Genomic DNA, 24,853 nt, shown 5'->3' with positions numbered 1-24,853 from the left:
AAAGACAGACGTTTAAAAGAGGCACATGAAGCTGGGTCCTTGACCTTCTTTAAAAGAAGGGTTATGAAGACCTGGGTCACAGTCGGAGGCAGACGTGAGCCTGTGGAATCTCTAACTTGGAGAATCAGTCGAGAAGTAGATTGCCTTTTTAACTGATGAGCTAGTAATCAACTATATTTATTGCCATAATCATAATAGGTACTGCAAGAACGTTGTACAAGGCGCTCTGCGTCTGCTGTTGTTAAAGGTCAAGATCTGCCTGCAAGTCAAGTCTACGCTTCAGCAGATTAGGGGTTGGGTTCATAGAATTGAATCTGTCTGTATCCAACATTTTTGCTGTAAGCTGTTGTAATTTTGCCATAAGGACATTTCAGGTTTTAGGCCACGTTTGTAAAAACAGTGGAGGATCCCTTTAAGATAAAGTTTGTTTGCTGCCAGATGAGACCACGCGGATCATTCATTGAGTGGTGGCGATCCATATGGCCAGTTTGCAAAGTTCACTATTGATCGATTGAGGATATATAAGTGCACCCTTAAAGTGACTCATTCCTTAAGAAGAAAAGGTCAACCTCCTACACACGGACCAGCCATGTGATAAAGAGCATTTACAGATTTTAGCCTGCATGATCCCCCTCATCTCAGATGGAGGAGGTAAAAGCCTTAATACAGTATTACATTTCATAAATGAGCTTTTCAATTATTCCATTTCTTATAAAATGTTAATAGAGATTTTTGAAAACACACGGTCGCTACGTTCTATAGTTGCATTGGATACATGGTGCTTTTTATTTGTCATTCCATCATGCAGGCGTGTTGTATCACTTTGTGTACCCTGAACTGACGGAGACAAAAAAAATATTAGATAAAGTCCTAGTGTAGGCCTTATAGCAAATAAATCAGAGATTATTTCTAATAATAAAAAAGATGCAGAAGGTTGAAATTACTGCCAACAAATCACGGTAAGAATGAAGTAAAAAGATTTTTGTGCATCTGTCTACGGGACTCCACATCCCATAATGCAATGCTTTTCCGACAGTGTTAATAAATGGAGCGTTTACAGTGGGGATCAAAACAAATCTTTTGTTCAAGCAAATGATCTTCGATTTATTGATCTATGAGGCCTAAGCAATGCCTTTATTTGATAAAAGAAAAGTTTGTCTCAAATGCACTTGGAACCTGGATAAATCTGACGGTACCTGAGCCTGGGATCAGATTGACATTTTAAACAGTCACTGTCTCCTCAACCTTTACTTTTCTGTCATCAAATTTTGCATTTGTGTTACTAAATGTGTAGAATGATAAATAAGCAGCTCATGTTTTCCGACCTTAGTGAATGAAATGCATTTACCTCGGAGGTCGAAATTGACGACCTGGATCTTTCCAGGTTCCAATCGAACGCTGCATTAAAGAGTAACTAAACCCAGAGGTTTTGGCTGATGTGCGTCCAGGCTGGAATCAATTGCCTTGATTATGGGCGGGGCTCCTGGACCAGTTAAGACACGCCCAGTCTATACTACAAAATCTCTAAAGAACGATCTATGCAACGCTAACTACCTACTCAATACTCAATATTCCTCTTTATTCGCAATTCTCTCAATCAAACCTTCACACAACAGATTGCAGAATCCTGATACTTTTTTATAGAAAGGGAGGGGCCAACAGTGCCGGTTCATGATGTAAGAAGCCACCAAAACATCACAAGCCATCATTCTCAACCTTTAGCAAAGTTTTGATTGTAATAGCCGGTTTTCAACCCATAGAGGGCAATCACGCTTACATTTTTACAGCAAATAATGCCAAAGTGACAAGAATAAATCATTAACACAACTTCATACCAAATACATTTATATTCAGCTGATAAAAAAAAGTTTTGGTTTTAGTTACTCTTTAAATTCCAGGATCAAACATTCCTCCACCCTTTGCTATTGTGATGTTATTCCTGACTAATGCAGCTATGAAGCTTATCAGAAATTCAAAATAAGCTTTCCATTCTCTGATTTATAAAGCAATGCTACAAGTGTGAAAAACATCACCTTTCACTTGAAAGCACTTAACGTGGGTCTGCCTGCATGATAGAAGCTGAACAGTAGACACAATATTTTCAGAAATGCTGTGATTATGTAACCAACATGCTTCTGAGCTAATTCCATAGTCAGCTTATTGTTATCACAATCATGTCAGGACCTTAATATCATCACATGGCCACAGAAATTTACTTTAAATCTGAACAGCACCGGCTTTTTATCTTTATTTTTGTCAACCGGCATGTCTGTCTCTATTTCCCTGTTGTCAGACTCATGGCTGTGGAAGATGAGCTGAGAGGGGGTGCCATTCCTGATATTAAGCCTCGAATCCTCACAGACCAGGTTTGTGCCTGTGTCTTCGTCTTTTTACCATCCCTATTTGCTAAGCCAGTCATGCCCCCCCCAAAACCGTTTGCTTCATACTTGCATCACATCCAGAAACGTTTGCCAAATCCAGGGCAGATGAGAAGTCTGTCAAACACCAATCCTCATCTTCAAAAGCACATTTATGTCACATCCAAAGTCACATTTCACCTTTTGATGCAGTCGTTTGAGTTCAAATTCTAAAAAAAGAAACAGGATTTCATTGATGTGTGTGGAGGCTAATCTTATATGTGACTCTGTGAAGGAATAGATATCTTTAAATGAGAACGTTCTCGACTGTGTGTCACCAGTGTCTCAGTAAATCATCGAGACTCACAGTGCATCATATTCGTTGAGTGATGACGCAGGTGTTGAGGCTCTGTTTGCAGCTTTCCAGCCAAAATAACTCTTCAGAAACGATTGCTGGCTTTCTTTAAGATTTAGTCACCGTGAACTACTGCAGCTCCTCCAGTCAAAAGCAAAGATTTTTCTCAAGAAATCTTCTCAAACAAAAAGCCTTAAAAAGAAATGTCTGTGTGCGTGGCCTGCTGTGAGATTATTGCTATTGTTACGCCAAACCCTGCAAGCCAAAATGAGTAAGCGACGAGAAGAAAACTCTGGAAAAATTCCAAAAATTTGGAAAATCAGCATCAATTACGTGCAAGGATTAGGGATTATCCGCAAAGGTTAGCTCAAGGCGTTCTTGAAAACAAAAGCACTTTCATTGAAAATGTTAAAAATATAGAAGCTTTGTTTGATGGATTTGTGTTTACATCAAGATGGAAAGAAATTGTGGTTATTTGATTTGTTTAATTTGATTTAACTTTGTTTGGTCTTATAAAGTTTTACAATCAGGATTCAGTTTGGAAATGTGAAACTAAAAGTGAAAAAATACTCCCTTTAAGTTTAAAGAAAAGACAAAAGAAACTGCAGAGAGGGCCAAAAAGTGACCTCAATACTGGTAAATATGAGAGGATGCTACTGATAACAACATGAAATTAACAGCGACTCCAGTGTAATACTACAATGATACAACAAATAATTCCCCTACATCCAATTATATAATTATAATAAAAAAAATAGTTAGGTACTCAGCATTAACAGTGATATATCTGGATTTTGAAAGTATATTGCCTTAGCTGGTGAAAAAGCACTTTAATAGCTATGTTAGAAAGGCTTTTTACAATACTTAAGGTCAATTAACTCAAATGAATGTATTCATAGCAAGAAAATCATGTTTTGATTTTTTTTTTTTAAGTTGGTGGCTTCTCCTCCATTCATGCTTCAATAATGTCATAACATTACACAAGTCTTATTGTTGTTGTTGGTGTCCCTTTCCCCCAAAGTGAGTGTGTACTATTATGTCGGTATGCTATCTATCTATATACAGTATATACAAACTTGATTTATACAGCATTTTCTTTTTACCCTTGAAGTAGTCCCAAAGCTCTTTACAGTATCAGCATCAGCACATTCACCCACGGACACAAACACACGCGCACACACGCGCGCACACACAAACACCCCCCCAGTGGAACAGATCTGCCACGCAAGGCGCTAATCTACCAACTCAGGGTTCAGTGTATGGAAAGCCTTTTCAGCAAAAATGTGAATGAATAAAGCATAGAGTTTTTCTAGTAACAGATTTTAAGTCTACTAGTACTACTAGTAACACAAAATTGTCTACGAGTAGACGGTTTTACTTTAGTATGGTCTACTTGCGCACTAGTGCACCAAAAACCTTTACGAGCAGAACACTATTTTTGTTCACTACACTGTAATGAACAATAAAATGACTTTAAAAGTTGTTGCCTTAAAAATTCTTAGATCAACTTAGATCAACTAGACTTAGATCAAGAAATAAGACTCCATAGTTACTGACCAAAGACCAACAAGACCTAGAAGGAAGCCATCCTTCTATGTTTCTGCACAAGAACATAGATTGTCCTTAGTTTTGATACGTGGATCATGTCTCTTGTGAGCACTGCACGTCTGTGTTTGACGTTGGCTTGTTACCCTGTGCGCTGATCAGTTCTGTTGACATGAACAGTTGTTTGTTAATAAAAGCGGGCTTCCCACTGAAACAAACGTAAATATGTCATTTGTAGGAGGAAAAAAATAGGTTTTAATTGTTGTTTTTGGGTGGGGCTTGGATATAAATATATAAATGCCCGTCAGGTTCAGGTCGGACTCAGATGAAAAAATTCGGCCCGATCCGCACTCTAACTGCAAGACCTGCGCACGTGCCTCCGCGGAACCAAACAGTAGTTTGGTTCACCGCGTTTGTGTTGTTTCACTCTCTACGCCGACTTCTTCTTTTACTTCTTTATTTCCGGCAGAGTCGACGCCTCCCCAAGCCGTCGAGAATGCGCATCAGCGTCATTTGACGTGACGTCTGCAGGACTGCGCGGGAAATTGGGGCCCGGAATTGCAGAACAAAATGCATCACACAACAGGTTCAAGGCAATAGGGACAAATGTGTGTGGGCTCATTCTTTTTGAACGCTAAAATGAATGCTTATTTTTTCCTCAAATGCTGCCCTATGGTCCTTTAACTAATCTGTTTACTTCGATCAATTAGATTTGAATTAATTAAGTTATGTTTACTTAGATCAATTAGATTTGATTAACCTAATCAAATTTCATTGATCTAAGCAAACATAATTTTTTTTTTTTAAGGCAACGAGGTTGCATATTTTCAAGTCAACTTTTGATGCTTTACAGCAGAGGTGGACAACTTTCGTTTGTTTGATGGAAGGGCCACATTTTTAACATACATGTCAGCATTCAGTTATAATGACCAATCTGAGTATTAACACAGGAAAGAAGATATTGTTTTTGATAGTAATTTTTTTCTGTAAAATATGTTTTTTGAAGTCATATTGTGTATGTTGTGTGTTCTGTTGTCGTTTTTCTTGTTTGTTATTTGGTTTGCAGAGTCATTTTTTCTTTTTCTTGTCTTTTTGTGTAATTTTGTGTATTATTCTGTGTCATTTTGTGCATTAGTGTTGTCGGTTTGTTCATTTCTGTTGTAGTTTTGAGTCTATTTGGAGTATTTTCTGAGTTTTTACTTTTTTTTTTTCTGCAATGTTGTAATTCTTTTCTGTTATATGTGGCTCCCGGGCCGTCATTTGCCTATGTCTGTTTTACAGTGTAGTACCACCAGTAAATAATCTCACTTGTAGTACTAGCAGACCTAATGCAAATGAAGTAGAAGGGATTGAAACCAAGTCCAGTAACCTGATTGGCTCTAAAATATTCAAAAGCCAATGGCAGACCTACATTTCTTATTCTTATTAGCATATAGGACAAAATAGTGACACTTTTTTACTTTAATAGTAAATTAAACTCATGCACTAGTAAACCAAAATTGACTAAATGTACTCCAAATTTGAGCACTAGTAAAGTTTAACTATGGTTGATATCACTGATATTTCATTTATGCTCAAATGGCTTTCTGTACCCAAGGACACAGAGACACATATAGCCCTGGGATTGCACCCCCAACCTCTTGATCAGAAGAGGAGCACCAATCCTTTTCTTCCCAAACAAACCCATTGCTTTAACTATGTAGTTCTGAGTCATAATGACTAATCCTCTCTGTCTCTAATCTTTCCGCCAGGTCTATGGCGGCCTCCCAGGATCCTGACTACCATTTCCGAGCTGACCAGAGCTTATGATGGTCACTCGAGTGTAAGAGAACTGATTCAGAAGTTTCTACAATCAAGTCATCATCAAAACGAATCCGGCAGGATTACTGGATGTGTCATCTCATAACATCTTAGGAAAAAAAAAAAAAAAACCAACAACAACCTTTGCACGTATTTATCGTCAGCTTGTACCAGAACTTGACAATCAGCATCTTAGTAGGAGGACGAATGCACTCATCGATTATCAGTGCCACAACCTCGGCAATACCACACCTACACCTACTGAGTTTATCCTACTTTACCTGATGGAGAGCTAGATTATTGGATTAAGGGACGCTGACCTGATTTGAGATTTTCTCGCATTTATGGCTTGAAGAAAACAAATATAGGAAAAAGCAATACAGTAAGCAACAAGCACAGTGTTGAAATCATTAGCCATCTACTGTGGAATACAGGGCCAATTCTCTACAATCAACTACTACCTACACTAAGTACAATCGTGGGTTCGGCAAACAGTGTAACTTCTCTAAAACCCTAACATTTTTTATTATTATTAGAAATGCTTTATTTAGAAATGATCACTGGTTTCGATCAACTTTGTTTAATCTATAATAAACAATGAAGATAACATTAAATACTTCATATAACAGTGATACATACAAACTTTCCATGAACAAAAACAAATGGCACTCTAAATATTAAACGCCAAATATGAACAACACATGTCCATTTACTACTTAATGGCCTTAAGGAGCGTTATGTGTCTCGCTAGTGCAGGGGTGTCAAACTCATTTTAGTTCAGGGGCCAAATACGGAGCAGTTTGATCTAAAGAGGGCCACAGGTTTTATGTGGAGAAACGAGTAATTTCAACTTCATTGTGCCCTAGTTTTCACTTCAACCTAAAATACAAAATATGCAAGAAACAACCAATATCCAATAGATAAGTGACAAATATCAGTTCCAACAGGATATTTACTTTACATTTTGTAGATTTTGTGACCAATTTTTAATTATTTTAGGAAAATGAAAAGATTTAAGTTTTTTTTTTTCTTTTCTCATCGGTTTAAAATTAAAAATCATGTGATATAAGCAGGAAAACTGAGGCCCGGCAAATATTGGCCATGTTTACATGGAAGCTTTAATTCCCTTTTAAAGTTTAACGTGACCTTATAAACACATAATTCCTAATGCTAATTTAATTCCAAATTAAAGCTGGTTTATTCTGTTTTTAATTCAGAACTGGATAATTCCTCTTTCTTGTAAACACTTCATGTGGTTAAAGTGGCTTTAAGTTCATTTGTATCGTTTTGCGCTTGCGCGACTTGCGGCGATGACGCGTTGGTGACAACATAATCCAAGATGGTGGCGGCCCGGACTCCAGCCTAGACGATTTAATAAGAGTCTTAAAAGACATGAATATAATGAAAAGAGTGGATGGACGGAGGCATAAACATGCGGACTTTCACACGGACACACACGGACTTATTAAACACACACAGACCTTGGTAAACACGATAAATGGAACAGGCTTCACAGGACATCAGGCACTAGGAACCAGGTGGAGGCAGAGTAAATGCGTCCCGGTACTGCATTCACAGGCTGTAATATCACCAGTTTATCATTTTACCAGTTGTTAGAGCTACTGTCTTTACCAGAGAGCAAATATTTATTCCTGGTTATTGTTTTCCATACTTTCACTGGGCTTTTTACCGGTGATTAGTTCCTATCGCTCTTCTGCTCCGCGGTCCAAACTGCAACCGTGTGTTATTGTCGAGCTGCTGCTTCAAAACTACAATCAAAATAAAGGTGAAAACAGTCTCATGTGTGGTGTTCTGTGTTACAGCCGAACAATAAAAGGTTTGTTGTGTGTTTTTCCTGATAGACGTGATACGTCACATTCTGTCCAATCAGAGCCTTCCGAACCCCCAGACCTAAAGCGGATTTAACTAAAGCCCAACAAACCTGTTTTCCATGTAAACCTCGTTCGGGAATTACAATGTAAACATAAACACAAAGCAGAACACTTTAATTCCAAATTATTTCGTTCAGAATAAATAAGTCGGAATTAAAAAACATCATGTAACCGTGGCCAATGTTGACTTTCAATAGCACAATAATTCATGTTTTCTCTATCATTTTTACTTTCCCCTGCGGCCCGAAATGGATGCTCCAAAGGGCCGGATTTGGCCCCTGGGCCTTGAATTTGACACGTGCGCTAGTGTTTCCATCACAGCAACTTTTTCCGATGACCGCCGCCCACTATATGATTTAAGAGAAAATGCACGAACCCATCCTAACACAATCAGATGATTTCATTACTATGTGGGGTTTTATTTCTAAGTGCAAGAAGAAAATCGGATGTGGCAGGAATTTAAAAATACAATATAGAGATTAAAAACGCTGAATAATTCACACAATGGAGGCTCAGTCTTCATCAGCCTTAGATCAGTTTGCCTTACAGCACTTTGTAACACTGCTTTGAAAAGCTCACGATCAAGTGAATTATTTGAAATGATTCTGAATATTTTTTAAAAATGCGCACCTTGACTCCGCTCATGGAAGCACGAGGAGTAGATTCCTCCTGTGTTGATTGTTCCTGTGATGTGTAACACCTCCACATGAGCTCCTAAAAAGTCAGAACTAGAATGTCAGTGCGCTGTCGGATATAGTCAAATAACCAGAGTTTTAAAGGCGTTCTTCTTTCTATCCACCCCGGTGACTCCTCTGTTTGTACCAGCCTTTTTCATTACACAGCATGAAAGAAGGAAACCATAGACATGTGGAAACGTAAGGACTTTCACCCACAAAGTGTGTAGTATATGTGCAAACGCTTAGATGGCCTCACAGCCTGGGCCACAGGGCCCTAGAAATATTACCAAGATTTAAAACATGTATATTTAAGTGTATTAAATGTCATTTCTTTGGTAGTCAGGTGATGGACTAATAATAAGCAGCGTGTTGGTTAGCTTTGTCAGTTGGTCGGGATGATTTTCATCTACAATTCTTAACGCTTGGGAATCATTTATCTTAACCTTTTGCCTTTAAAGATACATTTTCTTTCAATATCAATGATACGATGTGACATGTTTACGTTAGGAACAATGTATAAAATGGCTTCATGTATATTTATTCTTCTATATGAAATGTATTCAAATCAAAGGTAGGCCTTTAGGCATGTTGAAGTTGTGGTAAAAGCTGATTATTATATCATTATTATTTCTCTTAATGCTGCAATCCAGAATTCACTCCAGGGGCAGAACATTTTCAAAAAATTTCCACAAGTTCAGGAGTTTTGGGAATATTAAAAAAATATAACCATTTTATGGGAATTATGAATTGGAATCAACCAAAAGTTGTGAGTAATTCTAAATAATTGATGATGTTTAAATATGTAACTATATTTAAAAGGGATGTTACATATATCATCAAGGATGGTAAATATAGTTATTTTGCACAGATGCTAATATTTACTGTATGTTTGGATGTGATACATCCCAATTCATGGTTAATTCATAGAAACAATTAATTACCCAGAAATTGAGAATAATTCTAAGTAATTGATGATGCAAAAATATATTTTTCTAACTATGTTTAACAGGGATGTTAAGTATAGTTATTTTGCATGGATGCTAATATTTATGTTTGGATGTGGTAGTTATTTATAATTTCTCCCAATTCATGGTTAGTTTCAATAAATAATTAAGAGTTAATCAGAAATTGGGAGAAATTTTAAATAACTGATGATGGTAAAATATATTTTTCCAACTATATTTAACAGGGATGTTAAGTATAGTTATTAAAACTATTCCCAATTTCTGGTTAATTCCAATGAAAAGTTTTTTTTTTTTTTATTCTCAAAATTCCAGAGCTTTAGTTGCTGTGGAAATTCCCTGGACATTTTTTTTTACCCCTTTGAAACTCTAATCATATCCCCCCAATAGCAACTATACAGATTTTTAATGTTCTGCATTAAATTATGTTGTTTCGGTTGCAGATTTGTACGCGTTTGTTGGCTTTTTTAGTTGTTAAGATTCTACCTAAATTGCATTTAAATCAACTAGAATGTGTGTGAACATATAACTTTATGCCATTTCAAAAGTATAATTTGGGCACCACTGGCTTAGCAGCAGTGGTGCTTTGTTTTAAAATACGCTGGATTGCAGCTTTAAGTGTTTTTACGTTTTTTTTTAAAAAAAAAAAGCTGCAATCCATAATATGTGAATATGTTTTAAAGATGTAGAAAATATATCATTACAAACATGTATTATCTGATATGTATTATGATTCTTATTTCTCTGGATTAGCTACAGTGGTACAGTGTTTTACCTCTGAAGTCAGGCCCTCATCTTTCTTTCTATGTGGAGCTTTTCTGCTTTGTAACACAACATGAGACTGATAGTAGGAGTTTATTCCAGGGGTGTCAGACTCATTTCAGTTCAGGGGCCATTTAAACCTTGGTGTGATCATGGCACAAAAAATATTAAACTTTTCCTCTTTGTTTTAGTGCAAAAAAGTGAAAATATACATATATATATTTTTGAATCTGTTTTCTTAACACATTATGACCACAAATAGTGCACAGCTACATTAGAACTTTAAAAATATTTATTCAAACTATTCTAAAGAAAAAATATTTAATATTTTACTGCATGAATAAAACAACTTGTCAAGATTTAAAAATGATTGTACAAACATTTACAAATGAAGTGGGTTATGTTATTGCTCTGACCTTGTAAATGTATAAGATTTATTAAATACTATTAAAATATATTAGACATAAACCCTAATATTTCAGGTTAGGCAGATGAGGTGATTTAATAGTATTATTCTGCCATCTGCTCTTATATTCTGGGATTATGTTTTGTGCTACTAATAACTAATAATCCTATTACAGTGTAACTCCCAGTGCATAAATTAGGAAAAGCAATTGTTATTAAATGATTGCACATAATATTGATTTATACATTTTCTGACCCAATTCAGGGTCGCTGGTGCAATGCCAAATTCATCTACAATGTACAGTTGGGTCTTTTTTTGTGGTTAATTTAAAATTAAATACCAAATCAATATTAAAATATATGTGCCCTCCATCTTGAAAACAGGGCCCTCTGACTGTGCTTCTAACCAAATGTAAAAATCTGCATCTGAATTTGTTTCATTTGCCTTTTTTTCCCCCAATGGTTTCCTATGTACAGCGTTTGTCGTGTTTTCCTGTGCTTTTAAGTGCCGTTATCATTCATGAGATGAGATTTGATTGTGTTACAACTATTTGTCCGACTCTCAGGTGTTACAGGCAGCACAGGATTAAACTTTTCCTTCTTTAAAGTCAAATGCACAAAACATTGAACAAGGCTTGCCAACTCAAGCACACAAAACGAAAGGTTTGCAACCGCTGTGCTTTTATTTTGGCCTCATCTTAGCTTTTACTTTACACTTCTTCCTTTCTTTGCAGGAAATAGTAACTTTGACCCTAGATAAACATGTGATTTTAATCATCTAAAATATGAATTAAGTGTTTTATCATTATTGATGTGTGAACTCTGAGGGGAGTACACCGCTGCCTTTCTGCAGCTAAAGCAGAAGCTAATAAACAAACTAATATATATTGTATATTTTGATCTAGAGTATTTAATAAATAAAAAAAATATGATGTATATGAATGGGTGTATTACATTTTAAGAAATGAAATAAATATTTATCTTGGCAGCTATCATCTGCACAATTGACCGGCTGTGTGACAAACATTTGATTTCTGACTTGAATTAGGCCTACTGGATGTATTCGCTTAATTTACTTGATGTTTCCTTTGACAAAAAGCCATGCCCCCCATTGATAAGCCATACCCTCCAGTCCCTTAACGTTGCTTGGTGAATGTTTCATGTTGGTAGTTTTATTTATAATGGTTATAACTGTAGGTATGATTGCGCTTGTACATTTTAAGACTATTGTAAGCATAATTAATTGATATGACTTTTTTTTTCTTTCTTTTTTTGAAGAATTGTTTGAGGAAAGGGAATGTATTAAGTTTCATGTGACTTTTCTGAGTGATTTGAATAAATCGATAAATCCCAAACCACTGATCTCTGTGTGACTTATCTCCGTAGCAACATGATTTGAAATCCATGATGAGAGAAAGGCCAGTGATAAATCCATAAAGTCAGATTGTTAGGAATACAGTCAACATGTTACAATTCATTTGACCGGTCAGAGTGAATGTCAAAATGCTACAAAAAGGCTAGAATATTGTCCAATATGTTGCAAACTTAAAAAAAAAAAACCTGATGAAATTATTGTCAATAAAGGAAATAAAATCAGTGTTTCTCAGCTTCCTTAGTGTTAGTATGAAATTGGCACAAGATGCAACAAATTGTCTTTAAGGGCTTGATAATTATATTGTATAAAATAAATAAATAAATAAATATGAAATACACAAATTGACTTTTTTTGTATTGACTCAAATATCGTTTTACTCAATAAGTTAAAAACAACAGGATGAGAGGTTGCAAAGCTATTTAAAAATCATTTGTTCAGATGGATCATGTGTCCCAACATTATGTGGTGTCCCACAGGAGTCAGTACTGGGACACACACTTTCTTTCTTTTTTGTATATAAGCCACATCAGCAAATATTAAATGTTTTGCAGATATAAGACACAAATATTTTCTATACTGGGGATAAAGTTTTTATTTACCAACCCCTGCAGATGATAAATAGCAAACAGCCCGTATTGAAAATATGGTTTAACAAAAACAAGTTGTCACTGAATTTGGGTAAAACTACATGTATTTTATTTGGGAACCGTGATCTAGGAGTTTGAATGGAAAAATAAATAATGTGATGATGGGGAGGGTGAATGAGAACAACTTGTTTGGTGCGATATTATAAATAATGCCCATTATAAAGACATACAAACACATTATTCTAAGCTCACCAGGGACAACTAATCTTGTATTTGATCAGTTGAATTTACAACAACTTGAGCACCTGGATATCGACATACTGTATGTCACGTCTATTTGACATTCTCTCACATTTGCATAAGGAGCGACATGAGCAATAAATACATCATTGTGAAATTTTATGAAATCAGTTCAAGTACTACTTATACTTATAGTTGAGTGCAATTACTTTTCAAAATACTAGTTCACTAGTGTGAAAATGTATGTAATAATCCAAATTAAGTGAAAGACTACAAACAGTAATATTCATATAACAATAATATTATATATTCTAATTTCGCAAAATTTTAAAAATGGCTAGAGAAGTATCAGTTTTAATCATGTTTCAATAAAAATTTTACTTTTGAACTATAGTTGAAGGTCTGTGCTGAGACATTAGATTCACATGTACTGAGGAACAGAGAGAGAAGAAGACATGCATGATGATCCTTACCTGGTTTCGGTTGTGCAGCCCTTTTCTACTCAAAAAGTAAAACACACACACCATCTTGTGGCATCCTCAAGCCAGACAGAAACCAACAATATTCATTAATTCATATTTCAATCACAATAAGAATGATTAGGTTTAAAACATGGTTCCTTTGAAAAACGAAAAGCTTACGATTGTTTCTGATACATTTATGAAACAAAAGGCCACGTTCGCGAGAACAGTTTTATTCCAACAATTGACAAAAAGTGTTCTTACCAGTAAACATTAAGAGCAGCGGTACGTATTTTACCAAATGTAACAGGCGGATTAAAACCAATTTTATTTTAAAGCAAGTTTAAAGACAATGAAGAAAGATGACTGGATAATACACATTTTTATCAGCACAGATCTGACTTACAGGTATACAAAAATTACACCACACATCCTTTCACGAAAACATGCTTGTTTTTTTTTTTTTTTAATATATTTTCACACCTGTACAGTGATTAAATCTGCACTGACAGGAAGACAATGTGACAAACTCACCATCATCATCATCACCAGCTAATCTCAGGTCTCCTAGTATTAATCAATGATAGCAAACACCAACTAATTCGTTTTTTCTACATTGATTTTTTTTTTTTTTTGGAGGGAAAAATGTAATTTTGGCAATTAACCCAAATAGTTAGACACGCCTTTTATCATGAAAACCATGGAAATATTCAGCAACGTTGATCTTTCCATCTTCTCTCTGCTTTTATATTCCTTTTGTTGTGTTTTTCCCTTCCAAAATATCTGACCAAATATTAGATTATTTACCATATGTTTGTACAACTACCCAAAAGTGTCAGAAATCTTATATGTAAGTTCATGACAAATGACGAGTTTTTAGAACAATATGTACAATCATCTATACCAGGGGTCACCAACCTTTCTGAAACTGTGAGCTATACTTCAAAAGTACTGAATCATCCCGATGGCTTCTAGTTTTATATGCGCTTCTTAAACACTACATTTAAATTAGATGGTAATCTAATGCAGAGACTAGTAGTAACTTCCAAAGGTAAAAAAAAAAAAAAAATGTTTAAGTTTTAACATGTACCACTTATTAAATTACATTTAATAGAAAATCATCATGTTTCTATTTTATTAGCCACTAATTAACAATATTTAACCTATTGTGAAACATGTAACATTTGTACAATTTAACAATTATGTAGCATTTTACGAAAATACAAAATAAAGAAAGAAAAGAAAAGAACATCCTATTTGTGACACTTGAACATATTTGTCCCAAAATTTCAGTGGAAATAAACATTTGAGAATGGTTGATTTAATACAAAGTGCAGCATTATTTAACTCTACTTGTGCACGGGCTACATTTGTCATCTTTATTTATCTTTATGAGTTTGAAGCCTGGCAAGAAAATGTGATGGAGCTCATTGGTGACTAGCAGGGTTGGAGTCAATTATAATTGTAATTAGGGATGTAACGATTCACTCAACTCCCGATACGATTCGATTCACGATACTGGGTTCACGATACGATTCTCTCACGATTTATTTTGCAAAATGGGACTGTAGACAAATTTTTTTTTTGGGAAAAAAACTAGAAAATACTGTATTATTTTCCTTTTGTATTTCATTGTCAAAAGAATCCCTTGATAAACTATTCAAAACAATGCAATTTAACTAAAAATAAATCTTGAATGAAATAAATAAAGGAATAATAGAAATGAAATTGAAGCCTATTAATTTAAATTCTGGTTCGATAATAAACAATGCAAAACTGCATAATAGTTCTTTTTCTTTTAAAAGTGCAACTGAAAATGTATTTTGTGCCTTAACAATTGGACTTTAAAAAAAAAACAAACCGTGATTACACTGATTTATGTCATATTTGTTTGGACCAGCAGAGGGCGCTGGTAACACAGTGGTCGGTTGGCATGCAGATATCTTGCAGTGAAGAAGAGAAGCTATGCTAGCAGACAGAGCTAAAAGAAAAACGTGACTTTTACAGAGATTCAAGTAATATTACAGATATTCTTTCGGTGCTAAAGGGGTAATGAGTCATTTATTAACATATTTAAGAGTAGAAGACGGCCAGAAAGAAAGTATTAGCAGACTCCGCCCGCCGCCTACACTTGTGGATAGCGCCCTATGCTGGTTAAAAAAAGTACTGCGATTCTATTTTCAGAAAATCGATATCAACCGTGATACCTATGAATCGATTTTTAACTGCCTTACGATTAATCGTTACATCCCTAATTGTAATTGCAAATAATTAATTCCAATTATGGCGTAATCTGTTGCTGTCGTAATCATAATTAAATTGTAACTCAGTTCAGATAATCGACTTTGTAATTGCCATGAAAATTCTATAAAATCTGTCAATTATAATTTAACACAAAACTGGGATACCATGTTACAGTTCTATGTACAGTTCTACACATATGTAGCTAACAGTTATTAAAATATGTTTCATATCAAGCTTTTCTACATTTTACCATTAAAAAAGGAATAAATTGAGGGTTATATTGACACAAAAAAAGGCTCAGACGCCCACACCAAAATGATTAAAACCTATATTTTCATTGATTAGGAAGCCTAACATGGTAACCAATCGATAGTAAATAAATGAGATGATAGATATTTGTTCTTAGTGTATTTTACAGCTGATTTTGGACCCGTTATCATAAGAGATGCTAACAGAACGCTAACACAAGAGAAAGGTTAACTTTTGTTAGGTTATTTATTTCAGGTTCAATAATTGTGATCATTTGTAATTTAGATTTAGTAATTGAGAACGTAACTAAAATTGACTTTTTGAGGATAAAAAATAATTGTAATTTAATTGTAATTGGAAAAAAAATGTTGGTCGCTGTAATCGTAATTGAACATGGGTAATTGAAAACGTAATTGTAACTGAAAAATGTAATTGAGCCCAACCCTGATGACTAGTGCTGCTGTTAGAACACGTCTGAAGGCCCCTCACATGGTTGGTGACCCCTGATCGACAGTATATTGTATGTCAATCATTGTGCTTCACTGAGTGGTCACTGCAGTAGGGATTGCCGACACTGGTGTATATCTATTAGTGTTTGTGGACGTCTCCTTGAACATGTGGTGGAGTGGGATGCCTATCTGTCCAGTTGGCCCTGGCACCTCCTCAGAGTTATAGGGCATTTTGGACAGAATGGTCATGGTCAGTTTGAAGACCACGTTGTTGAGAGCCATGCGGTACTCCTTCCTCACAAGGCAGTAGATGACGGGGTTGAAGCAGCTGCTGGTAAAAGCCAAGCAGTTAGCCAGAGGGAAGAAGTAGGTATGTGTCAGATAGAAAGAAGGGCTGAAGTCTACAATGTCCAGCTGGATCAGAACACCCCAGAGCGTGAGAATGTTGTACGGGAACCAGCAAGCGCAGAACGAAAGCACCACCACCGCCACAGATTTGGAGATGTCAGCGTTTCTGCGAGAATGGCTTCCTTTCAGTTTGTGACGACAGAGGAATCGCAGCAGGAGCAGGTAGGACAGGAGGATTATGGCGTGGGGCAGTAGAAAACCTAGCAACACTCGCACGAGATGGTTTATTCCGAGCCAGGCTGTGCCTTTTGGGAAACGGTATAGGCACGCTGTGTCGTTGCCCACCAGCCTCAGGTCTGCAAAAACAGCTCGAGGTGCTGCTGCGATGAGCGCCGTGGCCCAGATAAAAGCAGTGACCAGTGGGGAAGTAGAAGATCTGCTGCACAGGGAGGCACTGGGTTTGAGTGCGCTAGCCACGTAACAGTAGCGCATCAAACTCATGGCTGTCAGGAAAAAGCAACTAGCGAAGACGTTCAGCCCAGTGAGTAAGGAAACGGCCTTGCACATATTCAAACCAAAAGGCCAGCTGTAGTCCATTGCGGCTTCCACGGCCCAAAAAGGTAAGGCCAGAGAAAAGAGCAGCTGAGCCAAAGCTAAGTTAAAAACAAAGAAGTTGATGTTGCCAGTGGTGATAGTGTGAGTGGAATACAGGAGGAACATCACCAACAGGTTCCCCAGAACTCCAGCCGTGGCCACGACAAAGTACACCACAGATACCACAATTCTCAACCAGGGGGGCCCGTCGTCATGATGCCCCAGAAGGCTCTCAGCGCTCGTGTTGGGAAAGAACAGATGAGAGCTGTTACAGAACTTCCCTACACTGCATCCACTCAGGATGGTTCTGAAGAACTCAAGCCTCTTAAAGTCATCGTTTGACATCTCTCCACCCTGAAGGATTCCTCAGTTAAAGCGTGCGTGTCCTTTGGATTCTGTGATGTTCCCTTTTTTTTTAGTCCTCCTTATGCAAACAATGGTTTAAAAATGTAAAAATGCCACTTCTTGAAGTCAGTTTATTAGATGTCCCTGCAAGGAAAGAGGAAATCATTATTACATAATAGACAGTTATAGCTTATGAGTAAATAAGTAGATTAGCTCTGTCAGATAAACAAATTATACCAAAGTGTTACCCACAGAGTTGGATAATCCAATTCAGAGGCCAAAGAATCAAAGCGGGAAGACTAATTCAATCAAAGAGTCATTCCAAGTGAAGCCCGTCAGATACCATTTTAACAAAAAAAAAAAAAAAAAAAAAAAAAACAATAATATGCATCATTTTTAAAGTTTGATGCTGGCTGTTTGTAATCATGATTGGAAAAACAAAAGGCAGATGTAATTTTCTTATGAAAATGAAAAGTGGTCCTGTGACATCAATGTTTCACATGATACAAACAGAAGATGTTTGACTTTTTTTATTTTATTTTAAAAATTTTAAAAGGCGCTATGTAAAACTGATGTATTATTATTATTATTATTATTGATAAGAATAATCACCATTTGACAACCTGATTCTTGTTGTTAGCTTATATCACAGTGAAAAATAACTTGACAAATACACCCAACAACTTCTCTGATCATTCTTCACTTAAAAATATAAATGACAATCAAAGTAACACCTAAACGTTATCCAATTTGGATAATGCATGTAAAATCTGTCAACACAAACAACAATGCACACAGTTGTTTACCTGCACAATATCAGCCCCAGCAGAACAGCTCCTTTCAATATAATCATACTTACAATTAAACCTACCATTGGATTTTTATTCTGAGCTAGTTCTGAGGCTCACTTTTTCACATCTGGTTTTAAAATACATATATGTAACTAGGGATGACAACAAAAAAAGACTCTTACCTGTTTGTGGAAAAAGTAAAAATTCAGTCCTTTAATTTGCTCGCCAACTGCTCATCTGCACAAAACAGACAGCAACAACATCATGGTCGTCACCCACCCTGTTGTCATGCTCCACCCCGTCATGTTTGTCACTCTTCATACGCAAGGTCCATCAAAGTGGAACAACACAATTAAAGCTATGGAAATGCTGTGAACAAACGCCCACAACAAAAGCACATGGAAAAGTCTCTTTATGGAATCAATTTAAAGACTTTTGGTCTGAATTAATTCATGACTTCAGAAGAAATGTCACAACCATTTTCAGGCTTTAGTTGCAAACACTCCAGGATTTACATTCACATTTATTAATTTAGTTTAAATGATTAACTATTTTCGATTTAAACACAAAAGTATTTACATTTGGTACGACAATAGAAAACCATCTCTAGGGTATTTTACACTTTAGTCATCCTGCACAAAGATTTGAAGCTGTAGCACAGAGATGGGAAACTTTTATCACAATGGGGACCACAAATATGTGATTGTCTGACTGCATTCACAATTCATTTCAGTTTTAGAATCTTCAAATATACAAATCTGAGCAATAATACAGACAAGAACAAAGGGTTTAGTCTGTATTTCTGTTGATTTGTGGAGTCATTTTGTCTATTTTTTCTCTCATTTTTTACATTTTTGTTGTTCAGTATATTTTTCAGATATTTTTGTAGTCATTTTTGGGTATTTTTGATCCTTTTGTGTGGTTTTCTGTAATTTTGTATTTACCTTGGAGTCATTTTGTGTATTTCTATATAGCTTTGTATGTTTCTTGGAGCAATCCTTGTTTATTTTGGTTATTGTTTTGTGGAGAGTATTTTTGTAGTAGTTTAGTGTGTTTTGGGTGTTTCTTGTCATTTTGTACTTTTATGTTGAGGTCACACAAAATTAGACCAATGGCTGTCATTTGCCCCTGTCTGCTCTAGTACATTTATAGGCTTAGTTTAAAACGTCTCCTAACTTATGTGCAGCTTTTCTAAACGCCAGTTTTGTCCCACAGATTCAAAGCATGCATGGTTAATTTGAGCGTAGGAGTGAATGTGTGCTTGTGTCTTTGGCCCCCTGCATGGTTCAACTGCAATAAGCTCCAATGCCATAATCATAACAAAAAAAAAAAAAAAAAAAAAGAATGTCTTTAGTGAAATAAACTCACAATCACACATCCTTACTTTTCATAACACTGGATAATCATCATTTAAGGTAAATAAATCAGCTACTTTTTCGTTTTTACACTCCAGTGTTCTATTATATAAGGTTAACTGCAGTCATTCATCCCACAGGGGCTGTAGATAAACGCCTTTGTAACTAATCATTGGAAACCTGCTTTAAAGACCTCGAAAGATAAACATAGACATCATATTTTCTGATGTTTGTGAGGCTCTTGTTCTATTTATGATTGGGCCTTTGCATCAAGATTAGATTGTGAAGCAGAGATGACTCTTCATTATGAATCTTTGATCGTGGAAAGAATATCAGCAGTGAATGTCTAAATGTGATTAGGATGGAAAAGGCGGAAGACAAAGAAAATTGATGTATGCAGGTGGTCAGACACCAGTGGAGACAAACATGAGGCTCCACAAGTCTTTATTATCACTGCTGGTAACTGCATGGCAGCCTAACCACCACAGTCAGTATAATATGGGGCATTGATTGTAAAGTTGCACATGCTAAAATAACCAGTAACTTTTTGCAACATTTAGTAACAAAGAATTTTTAATGTCACTTTTGACCAGATTTACTGCAATATTTGTGAAATTTGTGATTTTTTTTCTTGCAAAAATTAAACATCAATGTTAAATCTAAATCTTAAATATTAAATCTAAATCCAAATGTTAAATATTGAATGGAAATGTTACATTCAAATATACTGTAAATGTTCAATCTAAATGTTTATTGTAAATCTTTATTGTTAACTGTTAAATCTAAATGCTAAATGTTAAATCTAAATGGTAAATGTAAATCTTTATTGTTAACTGTTAAATCTAAATGCTAAATGTTGAATCTAAATGGTAAATGTAAATCTTTATTGTTAACTGTTAAATCTAAATGCTAAATGTTAAATCTAAATGGTAAATGTAAATCTTTATTGTTAACTGTTAAATCTAAATCTAAATGTTAACAATAAATACTTAGATTTACATTTAACATTTAGATTTAATATTTAACATTTAGATTTAGATTTAATAGTTAATAGTTTTGTATCCAGACATTGTAAACTATCTGGTGAACAGTGTAGGAGCCTACACATTGGATGAAATGAAAGCATACAAGTCTTTGGAGGCGTATAGCGACAGGTGTGTGTGGACCTTTGACAAGTTAACAGGATTGTTTTTGCTGGAATATTGTTTTTTTTATCTGGTCAATATAAGGCTTCAAAGGTAAGATGACGTATTACGGTACTGTTTAATTGATCTGACAGAAGCATTGATAAGTTCGGCTGTGGTTGTTGGATCGTTAAATGGTTTGTATGGCTTCAATCGCAAGAATCGTAGTTTTCCAATGACGTGCAGCCTGAATGACAACGTAAACATACGAGTTGTGTATTCATATGACAACATCACGACATCTCTGAAATCGGTGACGTGGGTTAGCAGTAAAGGTTACAGTGACACACAAGATGGCGACGCGTGCAGGGGATCATGGGTAATTCGAGAAACAGAAACCTATCTATAGGAGAGAAGGCATTCAGGATCATTTAGCAGCTTTTTCAGTCAAAATGACAACTTGTGCTGCTTTGGGTTGCTCTAAAAATCAGTAAAAGTAAACCTTTTTTGTTTACCGAAATTTGTTAAACAAAATCCGTGAGCCAAAAAAATCTGTGACAGCAGGGGGCGAAAGTTCCAACTCTGTTGTTTCGTAGACGGCATGAAGAAGAGAAGAGCAGCTCAGGTTGTATGTAAATACAGGCAACCAGGATAAACTGCTGCTCTGAACAGCAGTATAAGTGATGGTGTCACACTAAGAGCAGCAGTTTGAAAGAGGTTTACGTCAACTTTTTTTTTTTTTTTTTTTAACGTTTACTGATTTTTAGAGCAACCCAAAGCAGCACAAGTTGTCATTTTGACTGAAAAAGCTGCTAAATGATACTGAATGCTTCACCTTATATAGAACGCAATGAGCTGAAGGGGCAATTGACATCATCATTGATGTCATTTCAACATGGCGGCGCACAGGGTAAAGTAGTCCCAGTTTTAAAAGTTAATTAAACAAATATGGTGCAAAATAATGCGTTTTGTTAGACATACTGTAGATCTTCTAATGAGGACATTTCAAAGGTTTTAGGCCACAGTTGTAAAAAAATAGTGGAGGATCCTTTTAAGTAAATTTCAGACATTTATTAGTTTATAAGAAAGCATAGTCAAATTTCAGATATTGGCCTTAATAATGAACTGAACATTAGATCATACTCAGTTCAAATGTCTGTGTTTGTGTGAGCCTGTCTGTATGTTTTACTCTCTGTTTATCTGTCTGTGTTTATCTGTCTGTTAGCAAGATAACTTAAAAAGTTATGAACAGATATTTTCAGGAAAATTGATAAATGGGACAAAGAACAGGTGATTAAATGTTGGTGATGTTCTGGCTACCAAAATAAAAAAAATTTTTTATATATCTCATTCATACTGTGGAACTTCTGTAAAATTCTGACATCATCACTGTCGATGATGTCATCAGTCCTACCCAATACAGTGATGACACTGATATATTAGAACATTAGAACATGTTGACAATTACCTGTTCTAAATAAGCCTGTGGATGCTAACAAGCCTAAATATAATACATTTAGTTGAGTCATTGTACTTGTCTGTCTGTCTGTCTGTCTGTCTGTCTGTCTGTCTGTCTGTCTGTCTGTCTGTCTGTTAGCAAGATAACTTGAAAAGTTCTGAACGGATTTGGATTACATTTTCAGGAAGTGTTGATAATGGGACAGGGAACAGGTGATAAAATGTTGGATTAACAAAAAATAATAAAATACCACTTGTGGAAATCACAATATGGGTGGATGTGAGCCGTGCCTGAGCCTGCTTCTTTAAGCGCGGTGGATTATGGGTAATGTAGTAGTGGTAGGGAGGTACATTGTGTGTATGTCCCGCCCGGTACAAGTGCTGTACTTTTTACCAATTTGTGACAAATCTTAAAAAGAATAAATATGGCATCATTTAAATAAAATAGTGCACTGTGGTTTAATAAATCACTTGGCGGAGCCCCAGACACGACATGGTTAAAAAAAAAAAAACTAATTTGTGCGCACGCAATACTAAATAGTGGCCACGAAATAAGCATAAATGTGGCCACGAATTACTATTTCGCGGCCACGAAATACTAATTTGTGCACGCGGCATTCTAATTCGTGCGCACAAATTAGTATTTCGTGGCAACGAATTACTATTATTTATTTATTTATTTATTTATTTATTTATTTATTTATTAACATGTCATGTCTGGAGCTCCGAACGATGGGGCCACAAAAAATGTGATTGTCTGATTTGAGGGCCACATTCACAATTAATTTCAGCATTTAGAATAATGACAAATCTGAGCAATAATACAGACAAGAAAATGGGGTTTCGTCTGTTTCTGTTGTTTTTTTGTGTTTTTGGAGTCATTTTGTCTATTTTTGTAGTTACTTTGACTATTTGTTATCCTTGTGTTTGGTTTTCTGTATTTTTGCATGTTTCTTGGAGTCATTTTCTTTATTTTTACGTCATTTACTTGGTGTCATAGCATACTTATATGTTTTTTGAAATCATTTTCTGTATATTGTGTGTGAGTGTGGGACTGGTGCTGACATAGAGCATTGTCGCCCTCATTTGTCCAAAGGAGAAAACCACACTAGACTGTGAGTCACAGAGAGCACTGAGCCCTCTGGTGTCACATCTCTGAGCTGACACTAAGCATAGAAAACAAGAGGGGAAAAAAAAAAAAAAACAACACTTTTATGAGAAAATCTCCAGCAAAGCCAGATTGAAAGGATACAACCAACTTACATGACAGGCTAAAGAGATACAAACAACTCAAGACATGGGAAGAGGAGGAGCTGTTTACCCTCAAAGTAAGCTGCAAATATTGACAGAGGATGCACGAGGAAGAAGCACAGACTACAACCAACAAAAAATAACTGACTTCCAAAGTAAAAAGGAAGTGGAAAAGGATGAGTTTTAAACGGAGACTTAAAGCAGTTATTCTACAAATACACTTGTGCAGTATAACATCTTAATTTATTTTTATTTTTTTATTAATGGGAGACAATCAGCAAAAATATGCAGTTATTTAATTATTAAAGTAATTTTAATTATTACAGTAGTTTTTAAGAAATATAAACAGGGAGTTGCCTAGGACAGTGGTTTCCAAACTAAGTGTACTTTAACAAATGATTAAAACTGTTGAAAAATGTTCCTAGTTCCTTTTAAGGCTTTTTTTTTTTTTTTTTTTTTTTTTAAACTATCAGTAATATTGCCCAATAAATTACTATAATTTCTTGTAATTTATTTAAACAGGATTATTTTTATGCTGTAGAGGCCAGTTTATCACACTTCTGGCAATAGGAGACAACAATTACCTATATTTCACAGAGGAGACCCTATTCTATTTATTTACGATTGAAGTAATCACATATAAGTTGAATGACATATTCTTTTTAAATAATTTACACTTTGCACACATTGTTTTGCATTAGTAGATTAAACCTTAGGAAACCAATGTTTGAGACACATTTAGGGGTTTATGAGAGCCCGCTGATCCACATATTAAAAAAAAGCATATGAAATTACGGAGACTGTACTTATGATATGAAGAGGGGGTACACATGATTTGACAACATTTCAAATGGGGAAATAAAATAATTGGAAACCACTGACCTAGGGCAGTGGTTCCCAATCTTGGGGTACGTGAACACATTGTATGGGGTACTTGGAAACAATGATGAATCTATTTCCAACATGCTGAGTCATTTTTAAGCCTATTTCGGACACTGTACATAATCATCCAACAGCTTTTCCACTTGTTGACAATAAACTGCATTAATGAAATAAACAATATTGTGGCCTTAATATCCTACTAATTGTTACTAACATGTTATGCACATTACTAAACATTGAGGTAAATATATTCTCTGCTATACAATAACTGCATGCACAAAATTGATATTCCGTGTGCGTTAAACGTACAGGTTGACACTTTCAAGCTATTAACAACATGTAAAT

At 35.5% G+C, this 24,853-nt stretch overlaps 2 protein-coding genes across 9 annotated transcripts in view; one reads left to right on the top strand and one right to left on the bottom strand.

Moving 5' to 3' along the window:
- The window catches only part of LOC114471999 (ras/Rap GTPase-activating protein SynGAP-like), a 75,339-nt gene extending 67,883 nt beyond the window's left edge, over positions 1–7,456 (top strand). For 5 of the 8 annotated variants that reach the window (XM_028461026.1, XM_028461024.1, XM_028461023.1 and 2 more), the window contains 3 exons: positions 2,294–2,366; positions 4,727–4,843; positions 6,009–7,456. In XM_028461026.1, coding sequence (XP_028316827.1) covers positions 2,294–2,366; positions 4,727–4,774 — 121 coding nt within the window. In that variant the 3' untranslated portion in view covers positions 4,775–4,843; positions 6,009–7,456. Of the gene's footprint in view, positions 1–2,293; positions 2,367–4,726; positions 4,866–6,008 lie in introns of all 8 variants that reach the window. The other 3 variants (XM_028461020.1, XM_028461022.1, XM_028461025.1) reach the window with 3 other exon arrangements.
- An 8,994-nt stretch (positions 7,457–16,450) lies between these two features.
- On the bottom strand, positions 16,451–17,647 carry LOC114472593 (relaxin-3 receptor 1-like). The gene has a single exon (XM_028461910.1). It carries the CDS (start codon positions 17,645–17,647, stop codon positions 16,451–16,453), a length of 1,197 nt encoding a protein of 398 aa, XP_028317711.1.
- Positions 17,648–24,853: the final 7,206 nt, after the last annotated feature.

The sequence above is a fragment of the Gouania willdenowi genome, chromosome 11, assembly GCF_900634775.1.
Source record: "Gouania willdenowi chromosome 11, fGouWil2.1, whole genome shotgun sequence".
NCBI classification, from domain to species: domain Eukaryota; kingdom Metazoa; phylum Chordata; class Actinopteri; order Blenniiformes; family Gobiesocidae; genus Gouania; species Gouania willdenowi.
This window is presented reverse-complemented; position numbering and strand designations above follow the sequence as displayed.

What these genes read in the sequence shown, in the direction of transcription:
- LOC114472593 (XM_028461910.1), bottom strand. Translation starts at nt 17,647, where the DNA reads ATGTCAAACGATGACTTTAAGAGGCTTGAGTTCTTCAGAACCATCCTG.